Source organism: Fusarium musae, chromosome 2, assembly GCF_019915245.1.
Source record: "Fusarium musae strain F31 chromosome 2, whole genome shotgun sequence".
Lineage (NCBI taxonomy): Eukaryota > Fungi > Ascomycota > Sordariomycetes > Hypocreales > Nectriaceae > Fusarium > Fusarium musae.
Genome location: NC_058388.1, coordinates 3130529 through 3157139, shown reverse-complemented (window position 1 = coordinate 3157139; position 26611 = coordinate 3130529). Strand labels below are relative to the sequence as shown.

The 26611-nt window shown below is 49.3% G+C and overlaps 6 protein-coding genes across 6 annotated transcripts; 2 read left to right on the top strand and 4 right to left on the bottom strand.

Moving 5' to 3' along the window:
* Window positions 1-203: 203 nt before the first annotated feature.
* J7337_002876 (uncharacterized protein) lies at window positions 204-2145 on the top strand (the record flags this gene model as incomplete). The annotated part of the gene is made up of 2 exons (XM_044820602.1): window positions 204-456; window positions 506-2145. 2 exons carry the CDS (start codon window positions 204-206, stop codon window positions 2143-2145), a joined length of 1893 nt encoding a protein of 630 aa, XP_044684902.1.
* Window positions 2146-2332: 187 nt separating this feature from the next.
* Window positions 2333-5142, bottom strand: J7337_002875 (uncharacterized protein; the record flags this gene model as incomplete). Its single annotated transcript, XM_044820601.1, has 5 exons — window positions 2333-2892; window positions 2948-3486; window positions 3543-4264; window positions 4312-5046; window positions 5107-5142. The coding sequence occupies 5 exons, from the start codon at window positions 5140-5142 to the stop codon at window positions 2333-2335; spliced, it is 2592 nt and encodes an 863-aa protein (XP_044684901.1).
* A 3141-nt stretch (window positions 5143-8283) lies between these two features.
* J7337_002874 (uncharacterized protein) lies at window positions 8284-9742 on the bottom strand (the record flags this gene model as incomplete). The annotated part of the gene is made up of 2 exons (XM_044820600.1): window positions 8284-9543; window positions 9596-9742. 2 exons carry the CDS (start codon window positions 9740-9742, stop codon window positions 8284-8286), a joined length of 1407 nt encoding a protein of 468 aa, XP_044684900.1.
* Window positions 9743-19982: 10240 nt separating this feature from the next.
* J7337_002873 (uncharacterized protein) lies at window positions 19983-20970 on the bottom strand (the record flags this gene model as incomplete). The annotated part of the gene is made up of 3 exons (XM_044820599.1): window positions 19983-20503; window positions 20678-20787; window positions 20852-20970. The coding sequence occupies 3 exons, from the start codon at window positions 20968-20970 to the stop codon at window positions 19983-19985; spliced, it is 750 nt and encodes a 249-aa protein (XP_044684899.1).
* Window positions 20971-22094: 1124 nt separating this feature from the next.
* J7337_002872 (uncharacterized protein) lies at window positions 22095-23054 on the top strand (the record flags this gene model as incomplete). The annotated part of the gene is made up of 3 exons (XM_044820598.1): window positions 22095-22151; window positions 22314-22751; window positions 22800-23054. The coding sequence occupies 3 exons, from the start codon at window positions 22095-22097 to the stop codon at window positions 23052-23054; spliced, it is 750 nt and encodes a 249-aa protein (XP_044684898.1).
* A 1127-nt stretch (window positions 23055-24181) lies between these two features.
* Window positions 24182-26471, bottom strand: J7337_002871 (uncharacterized protein; the record flags this gene model as incomplete). Its single annotated transcript, XM_044820597.1, has 4 exons — window positions 24182-24457; window positions 24515-24742; window positions 24796-26295; window positions 26424-26471. The coding sequence occupies 4 exons, from the start codon at window positions 26469-26471 to the stop codon at window positions 24182-24184; spliced, it is 2052 nt and encodes a 683-aa protein (XP_044684897.1).
* Window positions 26472-26611: the final 140 nt, after the last annotated feature.

The following is a 26611-nucleotide window of genomic DNA, read 5'->3' as shown; positions in this document are numbered from 1 at the left end:
CATTGACCTCTTTCAGACGGGAGGGACCACGTCGCTAAGGGGCATGAGCTGCATTCCGACTTACACGGGTACCTGCTCTAACAAATCAATGATAAGGTACCTGTTAAAAAGACGAGATCCTTCAAGCGCGTGACTTGGAAGATCCCATTGTACTCAGATTCCAGTCTTCTTCATAACAGGCTCGGTTTGATTCTTTGACTGAGATGTCAGACTCCGGTAATACCACCGACAGGGAGTCTATACCCACGCAGGCGACTCAACATGAGCCTGAATCTCTCACTCAGCTCAAAAGAAGCCTATTTATTACCGACCCTACGACTGAGTTTGCTGAACAGTCACACTTGTCTTATCTTATACCGGAGAATACGGATTTAGATTTGGAAGCAGCTTTTAAGGATGTTGAGCCTGGGAAGTCCATACTTGATTTAATCAAACGCAGGGATACGTTATTCTTCGGTAAGCAACACACATTCTCCCTCGTCACCGTGTTGCTAATAATCCTCAGACGAGACGGTAAATGTTCTTTTACTCCTCAGAAGTCCCTGGAAAGATGAAGCATCACTCCGCACTCACCTCAATCGGCTAGTGATATCAGTCGAAGCCCAGATCGTCAACAGCAAATCCTACGGCAAGGAGAACTCTTCAGCAGATACCATCTTCTCAGGTACAGTCCCAGATATTGATGACCCTTTCATTATCGTCGACGGGGGTGATGAGGAAGAGGATGAAGAAGAAGAGGACAGTGACGATAGTGAAGAAAGCGGTGATGATGCCAACAGAAACCAAAGTGTTTTCGCTGTATGGAAGCTACCCGTCTTTTTGAGTCGGCCTCGTACGCGAATCTCGGCACCAGCCATCATCTTCACAGCATCTGCGAGCATGAAACCTGAGATTTCAACTGACCTCATTGGAAAGGGGAGTGGTTACCTTCAGAGCGGTGTGCCCTCTGGTTTTAACCTACTCGAGTCTTTCGGAAGCGATGCTGCACTCGGCGGAGTGAAGCCTCGGCTGTCTGCGCTGCGAGTATCAAGGGTTACGCCCGTTACGCGCTCACAAGATGTCACGAAGCACATACGAGCTCTGCCTCAGGTCCAGCACAAGATCTTTCCTGTCGTCCACACGAGAATCCGGTTTTCAAGACCGACTACAGCACCGACCAGCTCAGCCGTGATCGCACTGCTCGAAGTTGACTTTACCTCTCATTTCGAATGCGAGGTATCATTGGATCGAATCGAACTTTCAATTCTCGACGCTACTGTCGAAAACCTCAACAATGACGCGGGCATGCAGCTGCCTCTTACCTGCGTGTCTCACGATCATATTACGTTCCTCTATCGCATTGCTCCTCGTCAGCACGACGTTACAGTCAAAAACCCCATGCGCGAACTCGACATTAAAATTTCTGCTACTGCTCAGGTTATACCGGGCCGCTGCACGCCCAGTATGAACATGTCATGGTCAACGCAGCTCGACTTTACTCTTCCAGTCAATCCTGGCTATGGATCGGCAACTGCTGGAACTGGCATTGTCCGCGCCCATAGACCATCGCAACTTTCTATCACAGGCCAAGCAGTAAATCCCCTGGTATCACCATCTATCATTCGTCCAGACGCCCTGCCCACTCTCGAGGCTGCCACATCCAACACAGACGCCTCCATTACAGAACTTGGCATAACAATGACCTTCACTGGTCCCTCTGAACCTGTCTACCCAGGCCAGGTCTTTTCTTGGACCGTCTATATTGTGAACCGTGCCATAGAAAAGAATTCTGCGCCTCCCCGCAAACTTGCCCTTGTTGCTATTCCCAAACGCCGGCGAGGCGAAGTCCGTATGACACGGCCTCCATCAGTGGGTGGGCGACGAAATGGTGAAAAAGACGTTGCCGATGCGGTCACCGACGAAAATGTACTCCACGCATTACAGAAGAACTCATCCGTCGAGTCAACTGATGTTGTTTGCTTAAGCGCTGATACCCGGGTCGGTCCTCTTGCCCCAGGAGCTTGTCACGTAGTCGAGCTTCAATTTCTCGCGCTACAAGAAGGCGTCGTGGGCCTCGAGGCTATGCGAGTTGTTGATCTAGGGTCGCAGGAGCATGTTGATATCAGAGATTTACCAACCATGTTGGTAGAGCCAGCAGCGGCATAAAGTCCGTTTCATTCAAGCCAAATGTGTTCATGTTGAGCTATCATATTGCCTGTATCATGTGTCGTATCTCTAATATCATTGCCGATACAATATTTGTTATATCCCAACGCCTTCTAACGATGCCGAAACTCCTGCTGCAATGATGCATGTTCCTCATAAAACACCACTATATGTTCTGATAAGTAACTCATAACAGGTCATCTAGGTCGTCATCCCATCCTAGTTTCTCATATATTGACACTGACTTAGCAGGCATTGACTCGGCCGCCTGGCTTTCCAAATCTATGTTTTTTGTTTTCATACCCTTCACGGGCGTTGCCAAAAGCTCGTCATCAGGAGAAACAGTGAAACTGACCATTCTTTTTCGATTCGTGACTTCACTCGGGTTGAACAGGTCGGCAGCAGATATAGTTCGTCGTTCTAGAGACGGCGAAGACGGTGGGAATGGCAAAACGTCTTCATCGATCCTAGGCCGACGAATGAAACTTGATCCGGCCTTTGTAGGCGTACTGCCGATCCTTTCAATGTCAGGAGTTGGACTCTGACCTAAGCCATCCCGCTGTGCTCCTCGGAAACCAGTAGAGGGAACAACGGAGGGAAGGCTTGAAGGAGGAATAACATCTTCAGTGCTCATAATGGGGGTATCTGCCACATGTGGTTTTGCAAATACATCTCTGAAGCGTGTGTTTGCTGGCGTTGCCTTCACAACGGATCCGCCTAGAGAGCTTCTGCCTGGCTTTCTCACTTCTGAAAATAAATGTTAGCCAGAAATATTCGCAAGGTTTGCCATTTAAATACATACTCTTGGCCGAAGAGCCCACTGTTGCACGCCGCTCAGCCGCTTCAGCCAGTGCCTTACTGACAACTTCGCGGTTAGGCTTTCTCAAAGAAGAAATAGCCTCTTTTAGCTCAGCTTCAACTTGAGCCTTTTTGTTAGATTTTGTGTCTTGCAGATTGGTAACACTGTTGCTCCGAGATAATGGCCCACTCTTCCTATTCATTAGATCGGGCTCAGCGTTCAGGACCGACTTAGCCAGGGATGGATCGCTAGCTTCTCGCTTGATACCTGGCAGAGAAGTGGATGTTGCAGAGCGCATGAGGGCAATCATGTTGCTGGGGCCTCTGGAAACACTTCGTCGCGACTGCTGCTCTGTCGAGAGAGCTCTTTGTAACGTTCTTGTAGGCTGACCTGACAAAGAGCGTTTGGCAACTGCTCCTGGCTTAGGTGAACGCTTGCTTGATGGTCGTTTCAGAACCTTTGGCCTTGTAGGTTTCACAATGATCGGCCCTCCCAGTTTACGGTTGATCGAATCACATAGCTCTGGGAGCCTATGGGAGAAGCTATCGAAGCTAGTCAGTTGTTATCGGAAGAGATGACAGTGAAACATGAGGCTTACAATGGCACAATGATGTCCACGCAAAAGTCTTTGAGAGGCTCCGATGACGCCTTCTGCTGAGATTGACCATCCGGTGCTTGGGTGATTTGGGAGTCTTCTAAAAGCAGCTGCTCGTCGGAAGCAGTAGATTGCCAAATAGTCAATCGATCAGCGTGGACATCTACAAGAACAGGAAGATTATGTTTGCTCCGCTTCTTGGCCGAAGGAACCACCGTGTCACCCTGAGATTCAGCAGCACCAGGCAGTAGGGGGAGCTGGCTATCTTCCGCACCGTCTGCGGGTCTCAGGGGAGTCAATGCCAGGATCTCCAATATGATTATCATCTGGAGCTGGGTTTCTCTCGTGCGAAGCATAGAGGTAAGTGATCGAATTTGTTGAGTGGAAACGTTGGTCTCGTCCTCGTTCAGTTCAGGCTTGTTGGTGGCCCACCACTTTCTGATATGAGTTTCTTCGTGTGGATAGAGTCCATCCTTTCCAATCTTCATCTTCTTGGCTCGGCGCTTTCTCTTCGGACCCTCGTCAGAACTATCCACCACCGTTTTCATCTGGGTTATGAGAGCTGGAACAGTCTCACGGTACTTTTTGTCGATTTGGACAGTGGTCAGCACGAGTCCTTTCAAGAATTCGATGAGATCCTCAATCTCTAGATTAGCTTCAAGGTCGAGATGGAAAGCAGAACGAGCACGAGAGAGAGGCCCTTTGGCAAAATAGGCGAGCGATCCCTGTATTGATTAGCTATGGCAACGAAAGCCAAGGTCAAAGGTCTCACCATGGACTTGTATAGCATCTCAAAGTACTGGGTTCTCAAGGTTTCGAATAAGCTTTCTGTAGTCGGCTGCTGGGAAGGCTCCTCGATGATGTCAGATGTTGAAATTGCAGTTGTTGGACGTGATGCCTGAGCTTGCTGCTCGCTTAGGGTTTTTGGCAGTTCTTCTGGTCTGAAGGTTGGCGATGGAAGTTTGGACTCTGCAGTCATAGCAGCTTCTGGGGCAGCTTCTAATTTCACAGACTCGGCCAATGTTGAAACAGACTGCGACCTAGGCCTTTTGCGGACCAGGGTTTGAATAGCTTCGATGGCCGCTCGTTTGATGTTTTCCTCCTTATGAATGTGTGGGGTGGTGATTACGGAAGGCCCGTATTGGCTTCGAGACTCGGTTCTAGCAGCTGGGCGTAAGCGTTCTCGACAGACAGCAGATGCGTCGTCTGCCAGAGCCTCCAAGTCTACCCAGGGTCCTAGCCTGCATACAACATATACTCCGTTGGGTTGTCGCTCGAGAGCGTATACGGCACGACTTGCTTCCTTTCTGGCTAGAAGTACCACGGGGCCAGAGCCCATTCGACTCTCCAAGTCGAGGATCTTGATATGAGACTCAAAGAATCGATGCGAAGCAAGATCAACATTGGTAACGTGAAAATCGATGCAAGAGAGAGGAAGGCGTTCACGGGGGAGGACCATCAATGGATAAAGGATGCGAGGCTGGACATTGAGTTTTGGAGGATGAGGCTACATAATGATCACGAATTAGCTGAAGCATTCAACAGTGCCGGAATCGTATTCGCAAACCTTGACAGCAATCGACGGCTTCAAAAGATGCTCCATGGCTACTGAGTCGGCCCTCTTCCTCTTGTGTCCGTCGGGAGAACGCAGCTCATCTTTGTGATTTGAGCTCCCTTCAGAGCTTGGTGTCAAGATCCTTGACCGCGCTGGACGCGTCGCGTCGATGCCAGCAACGGCGGAAGAGGACATTGAAACGGAAGAAGGATCATGCGGCGGAATCCATCTGAGAATATTCGAATACAATTACAAAAGGAATTGAATTTAGGATCTAGCTGCAGGGCGGCAAAAAAAAAAAAAAAAAAAAAAAAAAAAAAAAAAAAAAAAAAAAAAAAAAAAAAAAAAAAAAAAAAAAAAAAAAAAAAAAAAAAAAAACTGTTGTTGTTATGATATGAAGTGCTCAAGCAGCATGCATTTTATGTTCTAAAGTGGTTTTAATGGGGTGCGTGCACGGGAACAGGTAGCTCCAGATACCTACCTACCATAGCGGGGGGGGGGGTTTTGGACATATGTCAGAAGGAGGAAAGAGTGTCTACCTTATTTTATTACCCCCGATATCCTGCTATATTAGGCTAACATGATATTACTGATTTAAAAATAACCGCGACAGTCTTTTCTATCTCCTGGCTGATGTCCAAAAACACCCCTCTCCCGCGTAGGTACCTTACCTTGGTACAGAGTACCTTAGATGCATTGGACAGGATGTGACGTATTTGATAGGTGGGACCCATCGCGTCGCGTCTCATTTTGATCGATATGGGCTACCTGAAAAACCGCTGAACATACACGCTACAGAACTGACAGAACCTCACCAGTCATCCTCATAGTGAACAGTCCATTAATATCTACATCAACTTGCTATTCTTATCAATGAATAGTGGTTATTATGGCGTCCAAGTCATTCGTTATCTTCTCTCCATCGTATATAATCACCGCAGGTGAAAAGTCATGTCTTAGAATGTATTTAAAATGTGTCGTCACGCCATAAATTGTTACCGATTTGAAGGATACACACCCAGATCACGGACATCGAGGTACTCATCACTTTGCGACCAGTTTGATACGTATTCAACCTATGCTGCAGGCAGATATATTAACAGCCAAGTACCTTGAGTTGAAGATACCCAGTAGGCTGTACGCTTAGTCTGAAATCATAATCTTTCGAACAAGTCTTTCTTTCTGGGGATGAAACAGACACCCATTTACGACACCGATCCTTCTTGACAATTCAGCTCACTTCAGGACACGTCCTTGCCGCTGAAGGTGCCTCAGCCATAAGGGCCCATTGATGATCTTACGTTACTACAAGCTCGTATGCAAGTAGAAGTTATCTTGTATACGAAGTGTCTCGTCCGTGACTTGACGGAAGCTGACGTCTACAGGATGAATGCCAAGGCTCTTACATGATAGCGCATGAGACAACAACAAACGGCCACTCATTCAGCTCTGAGCAATCATCAGTTCAAGAGACATTTGCTTATTCAGGCTTGCCAGGCTTGTAAACGTCAGCTTTGCCATTTTATAGTGGCTACAGGCCACGTTCGACTCTTTGGAACTTACTTAGCCAATACTCTATAGCCACGGCTCTTCGTTCTCGAACATGGTTGGCCATTGATCACCCCACGCATTACTGCAAGGAACAGGAGGCAAACATTTCTCAAGGTCGTTGTCCCTTACGTTAGCCCAGTTGGGCTGCATTCGATGCAACGGAGATCCTTTTTGACTTTCCTCAATAACCGGCAAGCCTCCAAACTGTATTCTCGCAAGCGAGCAGACGTTTGATAGCCACTCCAACTGTGCCGTTTATCTTTCGTGTTATGGGCTGACCAACTACTTTTAGTAAGATACTATACGTGTCTTCTGTCAAGTGACTGACTAGTATGTCGACTGTCTGATAGCCTCAACATGTGTTTTAACCTTGAGGCTATCAGACAGAAGAAGTGGTTTCAATGCGAGATACGTGCCCCATATCTATACCACCTCATACCTACCTAGGTACCTACCTTACTCGATTGGCTGTCTGCTACCCATGTACAGTACCTGATCGATCCCGTTGCACAAACTCAGCACTTGCAGTGTCGATCCCCCGCGCCAAACCTTTCCCTCGCAACAGCCATGGACGCACTGTACATATCATAGAGAGCGGGGCCGTCATGGGCACAAGAATCTAATTCAGATCTTAGAGAGCGATATCTGATTGGTTGGACTCTTCCGTCATAAGTCCAGATCTCGGTGGCCCGGGGCTGCTCTTCGGACTGGCCCGTCCGGGCTGAGACCCGGTTCTCGGGTTTGGACTAATGTCACCACAAACGCCAAAGGCATCTTCATTGTTCGTTTGAGTCAAGAACAAGGTTTCTGGATAGCGTCATCCAACTAGAACTCGATCTGTTACGGCTTTGGGGAACCACCGCTTTACGGGATAGGAATGTGGGACACCACCACAATGCTTTTAGGTTCACGACCTCGCGGGTCTAAAACAGCATACCATCGTCAGGGGTGTGCGCTGAGCTTTCTCTGTCTAAAGGCTCTCCGTAAACGAGATTTATACTCGCTACTTCAAGTTCAGCTTGGTAAACATCCCCATACCTGTAGCCCATCATCGCAGGACTGTCTCCACCTCATGGAGGTCTTGTCACTCCACAACTATCAAGTCTGCAACATACCATCTCCTGTTTAACAAATTCAACTATGCGACGTAGAGATGACTTTCATTGAATTATAGGTTCAAATATATTTCTGCCTTTTCTTAAGTGCTTCTCCATGTGCTCCCAACTTTTCCAGCGGTCATGGTATAGAGGCGTTCCAATGTGGTACCTTCCATGAATGATATTCTCCCGGCTAAGATCTCGCGCCAATTCCGTGGTACCTGATCCTCCGTGATGATGATAAACTCCGCTCCCTGTGTACATGCCTGAGCGCCAGCCAGTGCCGTCCTCCCATTACATTAGGGTATGATGCCGTTGTATTCATTCATAAAATACGGAAAAGACAGAAACAAAAGAGAAACAAGCAATGGTTGCTAGCTTTGACAAGTGTCAATTTTCTGCTGCTGTGAAGACATTGTGTCTATACTGTACAATGCCCTTGATGATATAGAAAAGAAATCGCTGTTATGTACAAGCTGTAAGAGGCCGTTGGTGCTGGTAGCAGTGTGTCACGACCCGTTTCTGGGTCATGTTTGGACATTTACTTGTCCGAGTATGTGAAGCTGGAGGGCGTCATGTTCATAAAATTGACGCTCTGCTGGCTCTGTCCAGGCGAGGAATGTGCTGATAATGAGGCGTCGTCGGACCAGTTGTACTCAGCATTGCCACCAGCGAAGCCAAAGTAGGAAGGCCCCATTGTGGCACCGTAAGAAGGGGTCTGGGGCTGGCTAGAGCACCCCTGGGAAACATAGTTGGGTACTTGGCTTGAGGTACCTGGAACCTCGAAGTCATTGGGGTATGGCGCCAGCCCTGGTGTCACCAGAGGTTCATCCGCCACGGCGACCTGATATACAGATTCGTTGCTGTAAAGTTGATCCATGACACCTGGTGTAGTCGGTGGGGTACGCAGAGTTGGGTCGTGAATGGCAAGATCCATTGGGTACTTCTCTTCGTATGCTACTGAGCTAGCCGGAGTGGCCTCGCATAAGCCCTGCGGGTTTGCTACGACCGGTGTATTGGGAGTGGGCGGTGCGATTGTTGCAGCAGTCTGGAAGTTAGGGGAGCGGTTAAGCTGCATGAGAGCCTCGGGGTTTCTCTCAAAATAGGGGCTTCGCGGGCCACCACAGGGTTTGCTGATACGGCCGACGCCAGTCGCGGAAGCGACACGACGCATTGAGTGGCCAACATCTGCCCTCCTTCCCATGTCGAATCCGGTCCTAGGACCGCTTGCTGAGTAACTGCGGGAGGCGTTGATGGCAAGTTGAGGTGGGCGCCTGTTTCGACGAGATGCAATATCCATTGAAGGGGAGGGCTTCAGACCCATAGAGGGCTGGTCCACAGCAAGGTTGTTGCCGGAGTAAACATATTGCTCCTGAATAGAGGATGTGGACAGGCGAGGGAAGCACTGCTGGGGTAATGAAGGAGTAGGTTCATTATCCTCGTTGGGCACAATCAGCTGAGGATACTGACTGTAAGAGGGCAGGGATGTGTTGAAAGATACGGATGCAGGCTCTGGTGTAGGTTGAGAAGATAGATCTGGGGATGAGCCTACACCAAAATCGGAGTGGCTAGCATCATTCTCGCTTTCATGCTCAGGACTTGATACGTCTGTCGACCGGGTTTCGAGAGGGCGAGGGGCTGGGAATGGAGCGCTGGAAACAACCCGATCAGAGAGATGGTCGTCGTCTGAACGAACACCGGAGTCATTAGAAGTTGTATCTCTGTCTATTCGCTGTTTCGCCGCGTATTCGCGGATGTTCTTCTCCTTCTTCTCCCGTGCTCGTCGGTTTTGGAACCAGTTCTGCGAGTTTGTTAGTAATTTTGATACAAGTCTCTCAAGATTCAACACCGACATTTATACGGGCATTGTCTACTCTCATAGACTCAGCCAGTGCCTTCTTGGTAGTGCTGTTGGGCTTGTGATTCTTCTGAAACTCGGCCTCGAGGATCTCGACTTCCTCTTTAGAGAGTCGAGGCTTTGTCTCAGTTGTTCTAGACATTTGGTGATGATGTAGGAGATGCCCCTGGTGAGCATTGTAAAGCTCCATTGATTCAGGGAGGTAAGCCGCATAACTTGGTAGTTGTTGAGAGTATCTGGGGTACTGGTGGGCAGCGCTCTGGTAGCCCCAGCCAGACCACTGGGGTTGGTGGTGGTATGAACCCATGTTCTCCATCACTGGCTTTTATTCAGGAATGTAACGGGCGTTGGTGGTAACGATTGGAATGAAGAATTCAGGCCCGCGTGTAAGTCAGGGTCAGGTTCTGTAAAACTTGAAATCTTAAACGTATGAACGAATGGCAGATCGATATCTTGTCGATTACAAGTAAAGAGTGACTTGGTCAGACTGGCTGGGCAATATCAAATAGAAGAAAAGAGAGTGAGGAGGTCGTGGTTGATAAAGTTGCGTCAGGTAGCGGAACAAGTCGTCTTTTGAAGAACCGTTGTTCGGGCAAGGCAATCCAGGCAAGCGAGAAGGGTACCGCAATGGTGAGACAAAGGTCAGTCAAACTGCCCTCTTAAGGATGAAGTAAACGAAGGAGGTTCTTAGTCGGAAGGGAAAGCAATGATGGAGATTTGGAGGGGTGTGCGAGGGTAAAAGAAGGGAACGACCTCTTCATGTTGAACACAGCCTGAGGAGCCCTTGAAAACACCGGCAGTCATGTTGGTAAACTGTCTGCAAGATGGCGTGTGGGTTCTCACCCAGAGGGAGCTGGGGTCGAAAAGAAGCAATCAGACCCCTGGATCCTAACATGGCCGGGGGAGGAGATCACATCGCGTCGAGATGTCTTGTCATGGGCAGAGCAGCAGGGGCCCCGGGCACACGCGAAGAACAAGCACCAAATCTTAGGTTACTGTGCTCTGGCCAGGTACCTAGAGCAACTTTGGGTTCAGGTTCCGGGCTGCGGGCCAAGAGCTGGAGGCTCGTCCACCGACCTCATCCCTGCATTCGACCCCTGTCCACCCTTCCCAACGACAAGGCTACGCGAGAGTTTTGTTTTAGGCGTGCGCCGGGGGTCCTTGAGGGCACCTACATACATGCTGCAGTGGGCACCGCAAAGGAGGGAGCGCTCCGCGCCGGCCTGTGCTGCCGTCGTGGTGGCGCCTTGTCCACGCTTGTTGATCCACAGCTCTGCTGCTCTGTTATCCCTCCGAAGCCTCCCTCGGGCTTGAAGTCACCGTTCTGGCGGGATTGGGTCAGCAGGTCCTGCGTTCGCCTGTCTTGACTGTGAAAGGGAATAGCTGTTGTGAACCTACGCCTAAAGAAGATGCAAGAGCTGCCACAGTGGAGTCCACGCTAGATCTCGCACTTAGCTCGAGGGGTTGATGCAAGTTGGTAGGGCCGGGTCCCAGGGCGGCGGCGCTCCAGTTTCTGTGCCTCGACATTGTCTCATTCGGCCAACTGTTGGTGTTTTCGTTGTCGTTGGCATTGCCCTTCCACCGTTGCTCATCCATGTTGGGTGGTGATTGACTCTGTGAGATGCATAATCTCGTATCGTACTAGCATTGCCCAGAGGCCTAAACAAAAGATAATCTTTGCCAGAATAAGGGCTGATATTCAGTCAGATCAGGACTATGTCTATCTCTCTGATGCATAAGTGATGCTTGGGTCCAGATGCCTGGTGTTCAGCCTGGCTTCCTCAGAAATGCCAATTGTCGGCGATAACACGCATTCGCTCCGTGAGGCCATTCATGCATGAGTTGAGCTGTGAACCAAGCGAATTGAGTCGGCGTAGTCGAATAAGCTCCGGGCCCGAGAAGTCCAGAAGTCTTAGATTGGGCCGGCAGGTATCGTGAAGACCTACCTAGGCAAGTAGATCGTACCTAAGCCCCTGTACGAGGACCGGCCTAGCGCTTGCAGCGTCCTGTAGGTGTTGGAGCCGTCAGTCCCCAGCCAATCATGCCCAGTCAACCCATCTCTGTCATTGGCCTGGGCCTTCTTTCATGCAGTCCCGAAGAGTTGGGAGGTGAGATGAGGCAGCTGTGCCCCGAAAGACTTACCTTCTACGCCGTACCCTACCTACTCGGGCTTGTGAGGGAAGGACGGTATCCTAAAACAGATTATGCTTTCCATTTCTAGCTTCCAGCTTGCCACTTCACGACCACCTTCTCCGTGATTGCTCAAAAGTATCCATAAGGTACTAAGGCAGGTTGGCCAATATCTACCTACTAACCTACCTGGCTACCTTACCTAACTCCAATGGAAGTGACTGCAGTCTGCCTTTTTGGCGCCTGCTTCTCTCAAGGGCTTTCTCAATTCATATTGGTCCAGCTGAAGTCCATATATTCACCACCTCTTGTCTCTCACCATGGCACACAAAGATCAAATGGCAGATTGAGTGTCCAGCTTGTGCGACGTTATCTTTGTCACATCCGCTGGTGGCGGACGGCATAATAAGCTCATTTATTAGCTGTGCAACCACACTATCACATCACACCAAATCGACTGTTGCGAACAAACCCTGCGGAGGGAATTTGCGATCCTGCAGTATTGTTGGCTAGTTTGCCATTGAGGTTCACACCAAGCAAGTCGTGACCATCCAAGTCGCCGAGTCAAGAAGTTTCCAAATCAGACTGAACCATTTGACGACGAACGACTTACATGATACTTCAACGATCCACGTACCACCCCTGCACAAGGAACTGCAGGTAGGAAAGTCCCGACTCGGTCTAGATATTCATCTTTGCCATCGCTTTGCAGAGCTGAACAACGTTTGAGTGCATATAGTATGGCGAATGTAACCTTGGCTATTCAGCTTGCCAATTCTCACATCCATGTAAATCCTCTTCTACACATTTGCATAGTCGAAACAAATGGCAGCTCTGAGTGGTGCTACAACCGAACATCTTTCCTAGCCGTTGGCATCCCTCGCGTACAACCCCTTCTGTCTATATCGGGCTTTGCAACTTGGTGTGTGCCCAAGAGGCGTGGTACGATCGGCAGCAAGACGAGGGATTGCGTGAAGTTGTGTAAGCGGCTTGAACACTACGTCTGTAGTGCGCTCTGCTTCCCAGCAAGGTGGTTCAGTCGGCTTTCTGCACTCTCAAGCCCAGGAAAGCAGTGTGCCTTTGTGACGAGTTCCAGTCTACAAGGAACATTTGGTTTAAGCGCGACTATTCCGACATTGTCCTACAGGCGCTGCTTGGTCTATCTTCGCGTTCTGATATCAAACATGTCATCAAGCCAAGTGAGGTTTGCTCAGCGCTACAAGCCACGCCACGACCGGTGAAAATGTGAGAAGGGTGCGAGGGAGCGTGAGCGGTTGGCCATTAGCGGGCCCAACCGCAAATTGCGCACCTGCAGGAGAGTGACGCCAGGGCACTGCAAAGAGATTGAGAATGTGTCCGTCAACGGCCTTTAGAGGCCAGGAGGATGCGACTCTCAAGCGTCAAGAACCCGTCCAGCCATCATCCATGGTTGTGACAGGTATGTAGTCGCCAGCGAGTCAATCCCAGCCTACGATGGGGTCATCAGCCAGAGTTTACGAATCAACGGCATGGATAAGCGACAATTCAGGCCAGCTGTAAGTCTCGCCAGAGGCGGGTCACCGGCAAGGCAACTGCTCAGGGATGGAAACAAACCAAGCTTTCCAAAACTGGCAGGGTTCCAACGCTGAAGCGCACGGTGCCTATCCTCGAAAACCTAGGAGCCCGGAAATGATATATCGAAGCAACAAATTTGAGTGTAGCATCGCAGCACAGCAGCACCGTCATTGTGCTTCTCATTGACGAAAATGCACCAATATGAGAGTTACACGGACACGACTACGTATGCTTGATCTAGGGCCATAAAATTATTTACCACAACCATACAGCGAAGTCCTTCCATAACCAAGTTGTTGTCTATAGAAGTTTTCAGTGCCGATCAATCCGAGCAACGCACGTCTGTAAGTTGAGGTTGAGAGACCGATTGTTGTTTATTATGAGCATGTCAAACTGATATTCTCAGGTTCTACGGTCTTTCGGTGCCGTGGGTCGCACACTCATTTTCAACATCACAGCACCTCCACTTCTCAGGTACGACGAGGTGGGGTTGAGCCAGAATGAAGTTCACGGCAAAGCCGAAGAGAACGGTCTCGACTCACTAATAAGCAAACTCGTATGTACCTGCACCCGCCTGAGCGGCTTGTGGGAGACGGCGTCACTTTCTTTCTTGTTGTTGTCTTCGTCGAGATTCATCGCAGACCGCGAATTGCTTCAATGGAGGCTCTTTGCTTGCGAACGACGATCAAAATCTTTCTTGATATGTTTTGTGCATGTTGCAGGCATTTTCCTGGCGGATGATCTACATAAGATGTGCACCATTATGCCCCCAGAAACTGGTCTAGGAAATGATTAGCTCTTCAGTGCGGGGGTTACTTGACAGAAAACCAGGATCTCGGATACGATGTACTCCAGAGCATGTACATACGCTACGATACCTTGTGCATTAACGTCAGGTGTTCAGAGTGCTTTGGGAAGCATGGCAGCTTCTACAAATTTCACGGTGATTTCCGATGGAGAGAAGACATCGGGGAATCTCCAACCAGAAAGTCAACGGCCTAGGGTTCCAGAAGCGATCTGAAAGTGACTAAATGGTCTTTGCTGTCGGGAAGAAGCCGTCCCGATACTGGCAGGGGCCGATCTTGTCGATCACTTTTGGACGGTCACTTCGACCTTTGCGGCTCTGATGAACCGTCATAAAACTGCATGACTGATCGTTGTCATCCACAACGGCCTAAATAAGTAGTGACCTTGCTCAGTAGTTAAGCACAATCGAGCCAAAACAGGAAGCCGTGGTGGTTGCTACGATACAATCCTTTCCCAGCTGAGTACACACAAACACCCGCAGGACACTGTTCCCAATTCGAGCCGCGATTACAAGCGTCTGAAGCCCAATTGTCTTCGGCACTTACATACTGAGGACGTCACGTACTGGATCGAGTATAGCACCCTTGTCGATATGCATTTCCGACCACAGGCTGCATGAATCCCTGGTCGTCATTCAGACAAGACCGCTGGCAGCCTGCACGAGGTTACCCTTGTAAGAGGTCCTGGTCAAAAGCAGATCCGAGCATTTTCGGGGTCGCTATTTACCAGAGATTCAGAATGATCAGATATTTCCCTCGCTTACCACGTCCGGGCACTAGATCCGCGGCCCGCACATATGTACCTTCCTGCGACTTCAGGGGGTACAGGGCCAAAGGCGACGTTTCGAGTGAGAAAAACGTACGATTTAAACATCTACACAGAAGCACTAATAAGAGGGCTAGTTCGTCGCCGTTTTGATGCTTCATTTGAAGGCGCTTATCAGGCGTCCGCGTTGAGCGTTGAGCAAGCATAACGGCTGCCTCATCAGAGACAATGTCTCAGAATCTGCTGCGGAGTGTAAAGCTGCGATTGGTCGACGTGCTAGTGCCTACCATGAGACCCGCAAAAACCAAGGCTTAGCGTAGACGGGGCAGAGGCTGGCTTCGAAGACCTACCTTATGCTAAGTACCAACAAGTCACTCCATGCCCGTTGAGCTCGGCTAGAGAATGGATCACGACCGAGCTCTTCCCCTGAGGAAGAAAAAAAGCGCTCTTCAGGAGGTTCTCGAAACTGAACGGTTGGACTAACCCAAGCTTTTAGAGGGAACAGTTGAGGTGCAGGTGTTAGAGCTCACTGGATGCATATCTGTTGTGCGGATCGACTCCTGATGCAATCAAGATCTAATGGTGATCCTTCAGTACGGCATCTTGTATATCAATGGACAGGTTAAACGAGGATTGGGTACTGGGCGGCCGAACAGAGACAGGGTTGGGTTGCTAGAGGTCCTAGCGAGAGTTACCAGTCCTCTGGAAAGCTCTAGGCCGTGGCAAATCTACCACATTAACGATTGGAGCAGCTCGTGGCCAACTCGTACAGTACAAGAAAGCGAATGCTTAGATCCGATGCCCCTGTTACTGGGGCTTGGGCCTAGCTTCAACTTAATCCCTATGTCCCATCGTCTCGGTAAACCAGTGTTCTCTTGGAGAATCTTCAAACCTCTTTGCCTGCAACTTAACGTTAGTATGTAAGTTAAGTCACAGGCAGCTCTAATGACAAGGTTCAGCACATGTCATGCTTCCCAATAGGCTGTTTCTTGCCACTGGTGTGCTTCTGCTGCCCGACGCAACTTAAGAACAGGTATGGCCTACTAATCGCAAACTGGTGGTGGTCTAGCTCTGCACTTCCAATGGCTACGACTTCAATGACATAATGATCAATGTTTCGATGTCAGACACGCCGTCAGAGGAAGGGGAAAATGCCTTGGGCTTTGAAAGTCAAAGACGTGTTGTTTTGATGAGGCAATGTTGACCTATGAATGTGCCAAAAGATTTCCTTGATGCCGGGCGAATAACACAGCTGTGCCTACTCGTGAGGCTTGTGTTATAGCCAGAGTCACGAACAGTGAGGATATACTGAACCGGAATCATTGTCGAACATGCAGAGCTCCAGGATCATGGATGAAACGAGCTACGAGCTACTGCGGGCATACATGCATGCCAACGACGAGACTGGTCAGCAGAGGCCCGAAATGGGCTCTTAGACGGCGAACAGGGGTCGTGTTGTTTCTCGTCTGGTCGAATAAGGCCAGAAGCGGATCCGTCCAACACGTGGCCGGCGAGTCCAGGCGGTGCTTGCTATTCCTTTCTAGGATTCGCAGGAGCCAGGCTCTCTTAGCGCTTAGCCCTGTACTGTAGGTGCTGCATTGTTTCTGGGGGAGGCTTGCAGTGAGGCCGGCCGTGGTCAATTCGAATGCTGATATTAAGCAGGCAGAAAGCTCAGGAATCCGCCTGCACTGAAAAAGCAAGTACGATAAAGAGAAAAGATCTCTTATGAGAGGCAGCCATGGATGTGGCCTGTCTTCGATGACCTAGCAGTAGTTCACCAGTCCAAGCAACCGACGCAATCCGCCGTCGGTAGCCCAGCTACTGGGGTCAAGCTTATCAGACTCTGAATCATCACGTAACGACACTGGGGATAGAATCTCTATCCGTACTGCAGTATGAGTAAGCTAGTGAAGCAAGCTCTTGTCGTCAAGTGGAGAATGGATAGAGCAAAGAGGCAGAGCGAGACGCCAAACCAACTTGATGAACAACGCCCACTAACTTAGTATGTAGTCTAGGTGGGATGTCCTAGTATCCTTCTCCGGGGATAACAGTTTTTCTCGGACCTCGACCAAGCTCTTGGTGGTACTCCGTATATGGACCAATTATGTCGTGTCTTTAACGTATGCCATAGTGACTTGTCGCTCACTGAGCACCGCAAAGGCCTCTACTTTAATTTTCAGACGTGATGGCTCTAGGGGCTGTCTCAACGGCCGGTCAGTATGACACAGCATATTTTTTTTTTTTTTTTCATTTGTTTTTCTCGGTTCTCCTGTGACAGGCTGACAGCCCTTTCTTTCACGGTGTCAGATAACGATGCATTTTCTTTCTTTTCTGTCTATTTTCCTCTTTGAAAAGGCCGCCAGCTTTCGGTTCTCGAAACGCGCTATTTACAAAGCAGGAATGGAAATATTTATGCAGGAAAAAGGAGTCGAAGATGATGTGTAATACACTTCGGGACTCGTCGCTTCTTATTATGGACAGCAAAATTCATGGAACAACAAAGAAAAGTGTTTTGTTGATATCTGAACCGCCTTACGTGGCTGGATAAGACATTCGAGCTTTTAGAGGGGATCCAATCTCATTTGAGCCAGCCACGATCACGGACTAAGATCCAAATCGAGAGTGCGTCAAGGGCGTTTGCATAGGTAGCGGATGACTTTTCAGGGGATTGGTGCTCGGCCCAGGTTCCTGAAGCACCAATAACCTGGCCGGGCGGTTTCTCGCGGGGCGGGATAATAGCAGCGAACTTTGTGGGAGAGAAAAGGAATTCTGGTAAGCATCTGTTCTATGATACCTAGTACTATCCAGCCCCTGCGAGCTGAACATTCTGCTATGCTGCTTGGGCTGACAGCCTGCCTACCTGCCTATATCATGGGCATTATTATTGGCCGCTCTCTCCGACACCGTGGATGCGCGCGCATGGATTCGATATCCCGATGAATCCTACCGGAAGATCTCCCTTTGTTTCCACGGTGGGATGGCGATGGATATGATGGGTCCTTCAGGGAAACCCCTGTCTCAAGTAAAATAATTACAGGGGGCTCGCGAGTCGTAATCACAACACCATGGACTTTGTTGACTTGACGCAGTTTCGAATCACCACTCCCTTCGCTTTGCCTGAAATTATTCCGTACAGTAGTGGCACAGCGGACAGTGGGAGGAAAAGCCACCGGGTCAGCCTCCATGTCACTACCCGCCCTTTGCGAATCAGAGTTATCACGACTGTGACACGGGGCGTACGGGACCTTGCAGGAATCACCCGTAGTCTGACATGGCACGAAAACACAGAAAATTGGTTTGGCAAAAGACAACTGTTCGAGCATGAACAGCTTATAGACCGAGTGCTTCCGGCGTGCGGAAATCACGGCAAACGTGCCATGCAGTACTGTACGACAGACTGCGAGATTGTGGTTCCTGTCACCTGTCACCTGTCACTTGGATATGCTGTCCAACCTCATATGAGCTTTTCATAGTTCTTTGATACTATTCTCGTCCTCGCTGGCCTCATACCCCTCTACATATAATAACAAACACTTGCTTGCTGCCTTATCGTGGCACAAATTCTCCCTCAAACACACACAGAGTTTTTGTTAGCTTGGTCCACTTGCTTTGGTCCACTTGAACCGGACCACCATTCCCAGAAGGGCACAATCGATTCCGTACGCTTCGTAATACGCTGCCTCTCGGCGCGAACTTGTAGTTGATGATAATACTAACTTAGTTGATAATCATAATGAGATCTCCGCCAAGTTCATACCGCCACAGATCTGGGTCAGGGACTTTGCCGGCATGTTTCCTGCGACACCGGCGGTTTCGTGAGAGCTCCTCACGCCGCGTGGAGTGTTGATTGTGGACTCTGTAGACGATATTGCTGCAACTTTCTTTTCTTCTCTCCGTTGATTTGTTTGTCTTCAGCAATGCACGTCAGGGGTAAGGGGCTTCGGATGTTTCTGACTCAGTACTCTTGTAGTGTGTCAATTCGGCCTCGTAGGCCAGGCCAAGACAAGTCAAGGCAGAGTGGAATTGAAATGTTTTGACACTACCATCTCTCGCGTTACTATTAACGATACCCTTATCATTAGCCACATACAGCCTATCACTATCTGTGTGCGAAATTTCATACAGTACACTCTTCCCCGCTTCAACGGGCGACGGACTCTGTTGTGTCTGCCCTTGGGCCACTTGGCTCAAAACCCACCGGGGGAAACGGTGCGATGACAGGTGACAACCGAGACATGTTCATGGAGACCCGATGCTGAAGGCATGAAGAAGACGCGGCACCAAGTCGGTAGCTGAGGTAAGTACTGTAGCTTGGAGACCCGCGACCGCTGAGCGCTTGACAGTGGTTGTCAATAGCCTGTGGGATGCCAGGTGTTTCTCCCAGCTAAGGTAGCGCAACTAGACACGAGAGGGGGGAGAACAGAGATTGATGCCACGCCGAGAGATTGTGTCTGAAAGTACAAAGGAAAGCCAACAAACATCTCAGTTGAAGTGGCTTTCCACTGGAGTGGTCTCACTTGAGAGAGCTGCCTTGGTGGAGATGGGAGTGTGAGAGGGTAGGGTACTATTGGTAACAAACAATTGTTGATCCGAATGAGTAACTAGGGCAGGTACTGTCTTGTCTTGAAGTGACAAAGACTTCACCAGCGGATCCTTTCTTTGTTGCAGAGTCTCCCTTGGTACGATCGAGTGCGTGATTTCTGCACATTGGCGGAATATCTTCACCGAGTCTCATCAGCAGGTCTTCAGTTGTGTCGCGTTGGCGTGTCGATCATCATGTGCCAGATCGTGATTAGCATCTCCATGCCCATCCCCATAATACAGTAGTATCTAGGGAGCGACAAAGGAAATGAGATCAAGAAACAGAAGAAGAGTGATGATGTCAATATGCCCCTTTCAGGGCGACCGTCTTTCGCCTATCTCTTTTCCAGGGAACGATCCCAGTTTCATCTCTGAATCTATTGGTTAAATGTTCCATCGTCATGATGAAATCAAGTGGTTTTTTTGTTGTTGTTTTTTTACATCTCCCTCACGACTCCATATCCCTCTCCCTCACTCACTCACTCTCACCCACCCACGTCAGTTCCACCATGAGCTCCGCTGATGTACCCAATGCCGAGGCTCAGTTATGTTCGGAGCGCATTGGAAATCTCGATAGTCACCTTTCCGCCCTCGCTCCGAAGCACCTTGACTGAAGAGAGGTCTCGAACGACCCAGTCTGGTTCTGCAGCGATGACCTGCTCAACGGTATGGCTAGTCACCAGGCCGAGAACTTTGCAGCCTGCTGCTTTCCCTGCGCGGATCCCTGCTGGGCTGTCCTCAAGGACGAGGACCTGGGCGTCCTCCGCCTGCAGACCGAGACGCTCACGGCCGAGGCGGTAGCAGGCGGGGTCGGGTTTACCATTCTCGACGGATTCTGCCGTGACGAGGTGATCCGACGGCGGTGTGGGCAGGTCTCGAGCACGTAGCCATCCGGTGACGAGCGGGACGGTGCCTGAGGTGACGATCGCCCATGGGCTAGATATGGCGATGAGTGCTTCTAACATGGAACGGGCGCCAGGTATCTCGACAGCCTCATGGCCGTGGTACTTGGGTAGACGTCCTTCCATGTCACATACATCTGGGAAGTGATCAGCGGTCGCTCGGCCTAGCTAGCTATGATTGTCTAGTTGCATGGGGGCATGCCCAGCCTCGCCAGCACATACATGTCCGCTAGGATATATCCTCAAGTGAGGTTTTGCGTCTGACATGTCCATGCATATTCATGTGTTTGTGTGCTTTGCCATGCTTGCTGTAGCCGGGGTGTTGTCTTGTCACTTACAATCCCAGTTCGCCTTTTCAGGTGCGAGAATCTTTAGGATGTCGATGCTTCGTCGTCCATGAGACGTCTCGAGGATAACTTCGGGGGCAACGCCTATCTCATTCCCAATTCTTTGCTTGGTTAGTCACTTGAGCTTGGCCGCGTAAGACGTGAGGTGGGTGTCGCTGCACTTACGTCTCCCAGTGCTTCACTACTGCTTCCGTTGAGTCGATGATAGTCCCGTCCATATCGAAGAGAAACCCGTCAAATTCGAGCTCCTGCGGGGGCAGGCTGTAGTCCGGAATTGACCCCATTGTATCCTTTGAGTGATGTATCTGGATGAACAATGTGGTGACCGCTGCAGAGTCTGGCAGAATGAATTGGAGGTTACTTTTCGTGTTGGCTTATCACGAAAATATACTAGGTTTTCTAATTCCAACGTTTATGTCTTTTTCGCGGTGTCGTTTAATTTGTATAATATGAAAAAGGTTGCAGTCGCTCTGAAGTAAGGTGTTTATTAAAAAGGATGAATCCAAGCTGCTACTTGGTGGCCGTCTCTTTTGGGTAACTCCGCACGGAGGGGCTACGTTAAGTGGGGGAGTCTATCAAGAAACATGAGCAATTATCATGGGATGATAGACGACGGCATTGTTCCAATTTTTGTTCTTATTCTGTTGACGAATATATACTCAGTTCGGTGCTAACCTCTCAGTTTTATCCGAGCTGCCCCCTCGACTCCAATGTTCAAGACCCTATATGCAAATAACCCCAACAGGCTCTTGTTCAATGTAACGCTTAAAGATGCGCAATGCTTCGGCTGTCTTGGATCAACATACTACGGTAAAAGGGAAACCCCGCTATTACTGAATCTTCAAGCTTACCACTACCATGATACATGAAAACTAGTCATCAGCTAATACAATATAAGTCAAATGATCACAATTAATTAATGATGTATTTGTTTTTGGTGTTGTAACTACCCTATACCCACGCCGAACTTGGTAGCCTGCACGTCTTGGTAACGAATTAACGTTAATAAACGCTGCTATGTCATTGGTTCAATTCCTGTTCCGTTCCCGTTGAAGAAGCTGGTCGTCATTGGGTACCTACCTATCTGTGATTCCTCGGTCAAAAATCTAGTAGAGGAAGAAAGAGAACAGAAAAAGAAAAGAGTAAGCAGATAGTAAGGTAAATAAAAAACTGAGGTCAGCTTAGGTCTGATCTAGGATTCGACAAGCCAACTTTGCCCTTTTTATCTATGTGTCCTCACTCAGCTTACCCATGGAGGGTCATTTGGTATTTATAGGTTGGCAACTTGATGATCCTGTCATCCCCCACTAACTAACTAGGTAGTATATCAAGAAGACCAGATTATCCTCCTTCTCTCCATCCTCCTGGTCGCTAGTTTATTCTATCGTAGATATAGTCTCGACGCATAATGGGTTCGCAGATTGGAGACCCCGATGAGATTACTGTGCTTGTCACAGGGTTTGGTGTATGTTTTTGCTTCCTCTCTCATCTTAAGCGTCATTTGCTTGCTTGACCACCCCGCTCGACGTCACACAGCACTGCAAAACCTCAAGATCGTGACACCTTGGCCGGGATATGCAGTGTCATATGAGTTTGTGTTACTCCTGCTAACCTGCAGATGCTATAGCCGTTCAGAGAACAGTATCCCATTAACCCCTCATGGGAAATCGCCAACAGCTTGCCTTTATATCTTCCTCCGCTACGAGCCAAGAACCCTAACTCGAGGCATGCGGCTGTTGTTCTGCCAAAGGTACGCATCGTGGTGCACCCTGAGCCTATCCGTGTCAATTACCGGGTCGTGAGAGGCCTTGTGCCGTCTTTTCATGACACGCCACAGAAGTTTGACATTGTCATTCACATTGGAATGGCTGGTCCTCGACCATTCTATTCCATTGAGAGGAGAGGTCACCGTGACGGGTACAAGCATCCGGATGTCGATGGCGAATACATAGACGGAGAAGAAGAGAGAGAAAGTCCTGACTGGCCGTGGCGAGGCCTTCCAGAGGAGATTGAGACGGAGCTGAGCCTCGACGAAATACTCCCTTTGTGGCAGGGGCACAGTTCGGTAAGCTGAGCAGATCCGAGACTGTGTCAATACTGATAGGAAGCATAGGAGGCGGATCTGCGCATATCGGAAGACGCAGGCCACTTTATGTGCGACTTCATATACTACTCAAGTCTGTCTGAGCTGTGGAAACTGCAGAGACCCAGAAAGACCCTGTTTCTCCATGTCCCAGCCGATGCTTCGCCTACGAGTGTTGCAAAGGGGAGGGAACTGACATTAAACCTTATTCGATCAGTTGTTGAGAGTGAAATGATTGCAAAGAACAAGCTTCTGACGAGTAAGACTGCTGGCGAGGAATTGTGATGTGGTTCTCAAGGCGTGGGATGGATCATTAACAGGAGTTGTCAGCATATTTTCATTGTTATATGAATTTACATCAATTTCTTTGAGTTTCTGCTTGTTATTTAGCTCTAGAGAGGATACATAGTAGCATCACAGAAATATCAATTTGACAATGTTTAATAATGGTCTTGAATGATCATGACATCACAAGCCGAGGCTTCAGTATTCCAAGAGTTTCTTCCATGAAGCGTATCTCATGATTCTGACCTGACCCATTCAAATGCCGATTGGTTCACAAAACACTCACTACATCCGTGACAAATCATTGGTCCTGGCTTAGTTATCGCCGTGTCCGGAGATGCTGGAAGTGGAAAGCCTCCAATCTCCAATCTCCATTTCTTACTCTCCACTTGTGACCCCGACGAGCCGATATAGACAGACTCCTCTTTCGCAACACACTCGATATCTATCAAGTCAGAATACTGCCCCGGAAATGTGCAAAAAAGCCACCTGCGGAACCTGCAGTAAGCCCTTGTATCCAATTCCAAGAATGTGGTACTAAGATGCATACAGAGAAGACCTCCTGGTGGGGTTGCGGCAGCCACATTCAATCCGTTATCGACAACGTCCCTGAGGCCGAGCGCTGCGAGTGCGAGCCCAAGGTCGAGGTCGGCGGTGCTTCGTACCCGCCTATGGCCGCGTCTCCCAACTGACTTATCGAGAGAGCTGCGGCTCTGGTTCTATGGACGCGTGGCAAGAAAGCGAGGTGGTCACCCACTGGCGTTGTGGAGGAGCCGTTGTAGTGTTCCTGATGTGAGGCGATTGTAGGAGATCATGGATTGGCGTGCGTGGCGTTGGGGTTGACTCAGGAAATAGAATTGGTGGGTGGTTGATGACTACATACATGACTAAGAAACTATCAGAAAATGCTCAAGGCAATCATTTCCCATGCTCGTGAACTGTTGTAATGCTGGATCTTGAGACGATGAATCTCAGCATATAGGGGGGTACAAGCCCCAAAAAAGTAGATAGGCGGGAAAAGAACAACGGAGCGGTCGTATAAAATGAGAATAGGAGGTCACCAAGAGGGTGTAGAACAGGGTCTCATATTGATTCATATAAACAACAGCTGCCACATCCAACTTTATCTACCTCCTTCTCGCTCCACCACCAGAAGCAGCATCTCCTCTCTCTGCTAAGCTTACTACCTCCTGAATACCAGCAGCTTCCTGTTCCTCCTCCAGAGCCACAATCTCCTCACGACAATCCCACCACTTCTCCTCACTGAGCTCAAAGGCCTTAGCTTTGATCTCCTTGATAGCTAGTGTCTCGGGCTGGATGTTCTTCCAACGGAGGCTCGTCATCAAAATCTCCTGCCACTCAGCTGATGTCCGGACGAAGAACTCTCGTCGACTCTCGAAAGGCTATTGCTTTGTCAGCAAACCCCTCATGGTATTGAAATGGGGATGGGAAATACGTACTCTAGGATGGGGTAGTCCGTCGTCCACAGAAATGGCTACAGTCTCAGTCTCATCCTCTTCTGAGGGCGTTGAAGGCTCCGATGAAGGCTCCGACAATGCCTCAGAAACTTCATCTTGCTTCTTCTTCCTCTTACTGGGTGTGTAGAGCTGCTGACCCGCTTCTTCCTCGTCCTCATCTTCTTCATCCTCCTCATCCTCATCCTCATCGTCGTCCTCGTCATCAGACTCCTGAAACTCAAGTCAGCTAACAAAATTCCATACGTCATTTCCAAATCACTTACGATCCAGTCTTCGACGGGCCGACTAAAGATCTCCTTACAACCATCTAGTTTTCCAAGGTCGATGGCATAGAGATCATCAAATGTGAACTCTCGGTCTCCCTTCTCAAATGTTCCGCCATAGATATAGAGGACATCGTCTTGAATCGCTAGTTGAGCATTAAACCTTACATGTGGGGGTTCCATGGTCACTGGCATTTCTCTTGTTGGCTTGTCGTCGTCTCTTTCCCCTTCCTTCTTGGCAAGCTCGATATCATCAGCGTCATCCAGAGAAGCTCCAGTCTCCAAAGCAGCAAGCTGTCTCAGAAGCTCGTCTTCATTTGCTTGAGCCCGACCACGGCGCCCGCCTCGGGGCTCAGTAGCAGCCTTCTTCTGTTGACGAGGCTTTCGTAGACCCAAAGGCATGAATCGATTTCGTTCAATGTTCCAAGCGAAAAGCTGGTTGAAAAACTCGCTATCCATCCCCTCCTCACTAGCCTCAACGTCGTGCACTCCTCCAAAGAGAATCCCGCGGCCCTTGTGCCAGGCCATTGTCGCACCAGCGCGTGTAGGGTTGGGAGCATTGGCAGGCTTCTTTCGCTTTTCCCAGCGAACAACCGGGGGAGTATTGGGGTTGGCGTCTGTGGCAGGCTGGGAGATTCTGAGGAAGAAGCAGTCTTCATGAACCTTGGGAATAAGAACGTTTCGCTGAGCCTGGCTAGGTCCCTTGTTGCCCTTTTGCTTGACGTTGACAGTCGCCTTAACACGTGAGTAACCTCCGTAGAGAACCGCACCTTGTTCATGGGGTAACAGAGTAAAAGATGAGCGAGCATCTGGCTTGAGTTGGGCAGGAGGCAGTTGAGGAGAGTGCCACACAAAGTTAACGGTATCAAAGATCCAGAGATCTGAAAGGTACTTTGTCTGATTTGAAGTGTCTTGGAAACCACCAAAGAGGATAATGTACTGCTTCCAGTACGTCATTCGATGACCACTTCGAGCTGAAGGGCTCTTGTCCTTTCCCTTGCTCTCAATCTTCGTCCACTCCCTCGTTGCAGGCTCCAGCCTCCAGAAATCTGAGTAGTGATGAAATGTGCCCTGTTTTGGCGAAGAGAACTCCCCGCCAAAGAGATAGACATGGTTCGGATTTCCGGCTCTGGTCCAGGCATGACCAGATCGTGGGAGCGGAGCGTTGGGTGAAGTTACACATCGCCACTCGTCTCTGTTAATGTTGTAGATATTTAGATCGTTGAAGAACTGAGCGAGAGAGCCATTGAAGTATTCGCCACCGAAAAGTAGTAAAGTATTGCTATCATGAGGTGAAGCCATCAACGTTGAAGCAGCTCTCGCTCTCGGAGGTGCATCAATTACCGTCTCAGTGATCTTGAGGAACTGCTCCTGTTGTCTTCGATACTCTTCGAGCACCTCATCAAGATCAATATCTTCGGCATCACTTCCTTCGACCTTAGCAGCCTTATTCTTGGCCTTCTTTTCACCCTTATTGGCCTGCTTGGCTGCTTTCTCAGCCTATTTCTGATCATTAGTTAAACGTTCAACATGTCATGATGCATGGAGGGGCAGTCATATTTGGAGGGGCAAATTTGATGGAGGGGCAAAGACACAGGTAGACGTTGTAGCACAGAATATGAGGGCACCTTTTTTGCCTTTTTGGCGTCGGCGTTCTTCTTTTTATCTTTGGCCATGATGAAGAAAAGTATTTGGCACTGTAGAACAAGTTGCCAAGTTTGGGCTCCGATGCGAAAATTCCTGCGTGTGGATGGGGTTCCTACGGGCTCTGATCAAGTCAAATCCAACCATTCACAGTACAGTGCCAATGATACCA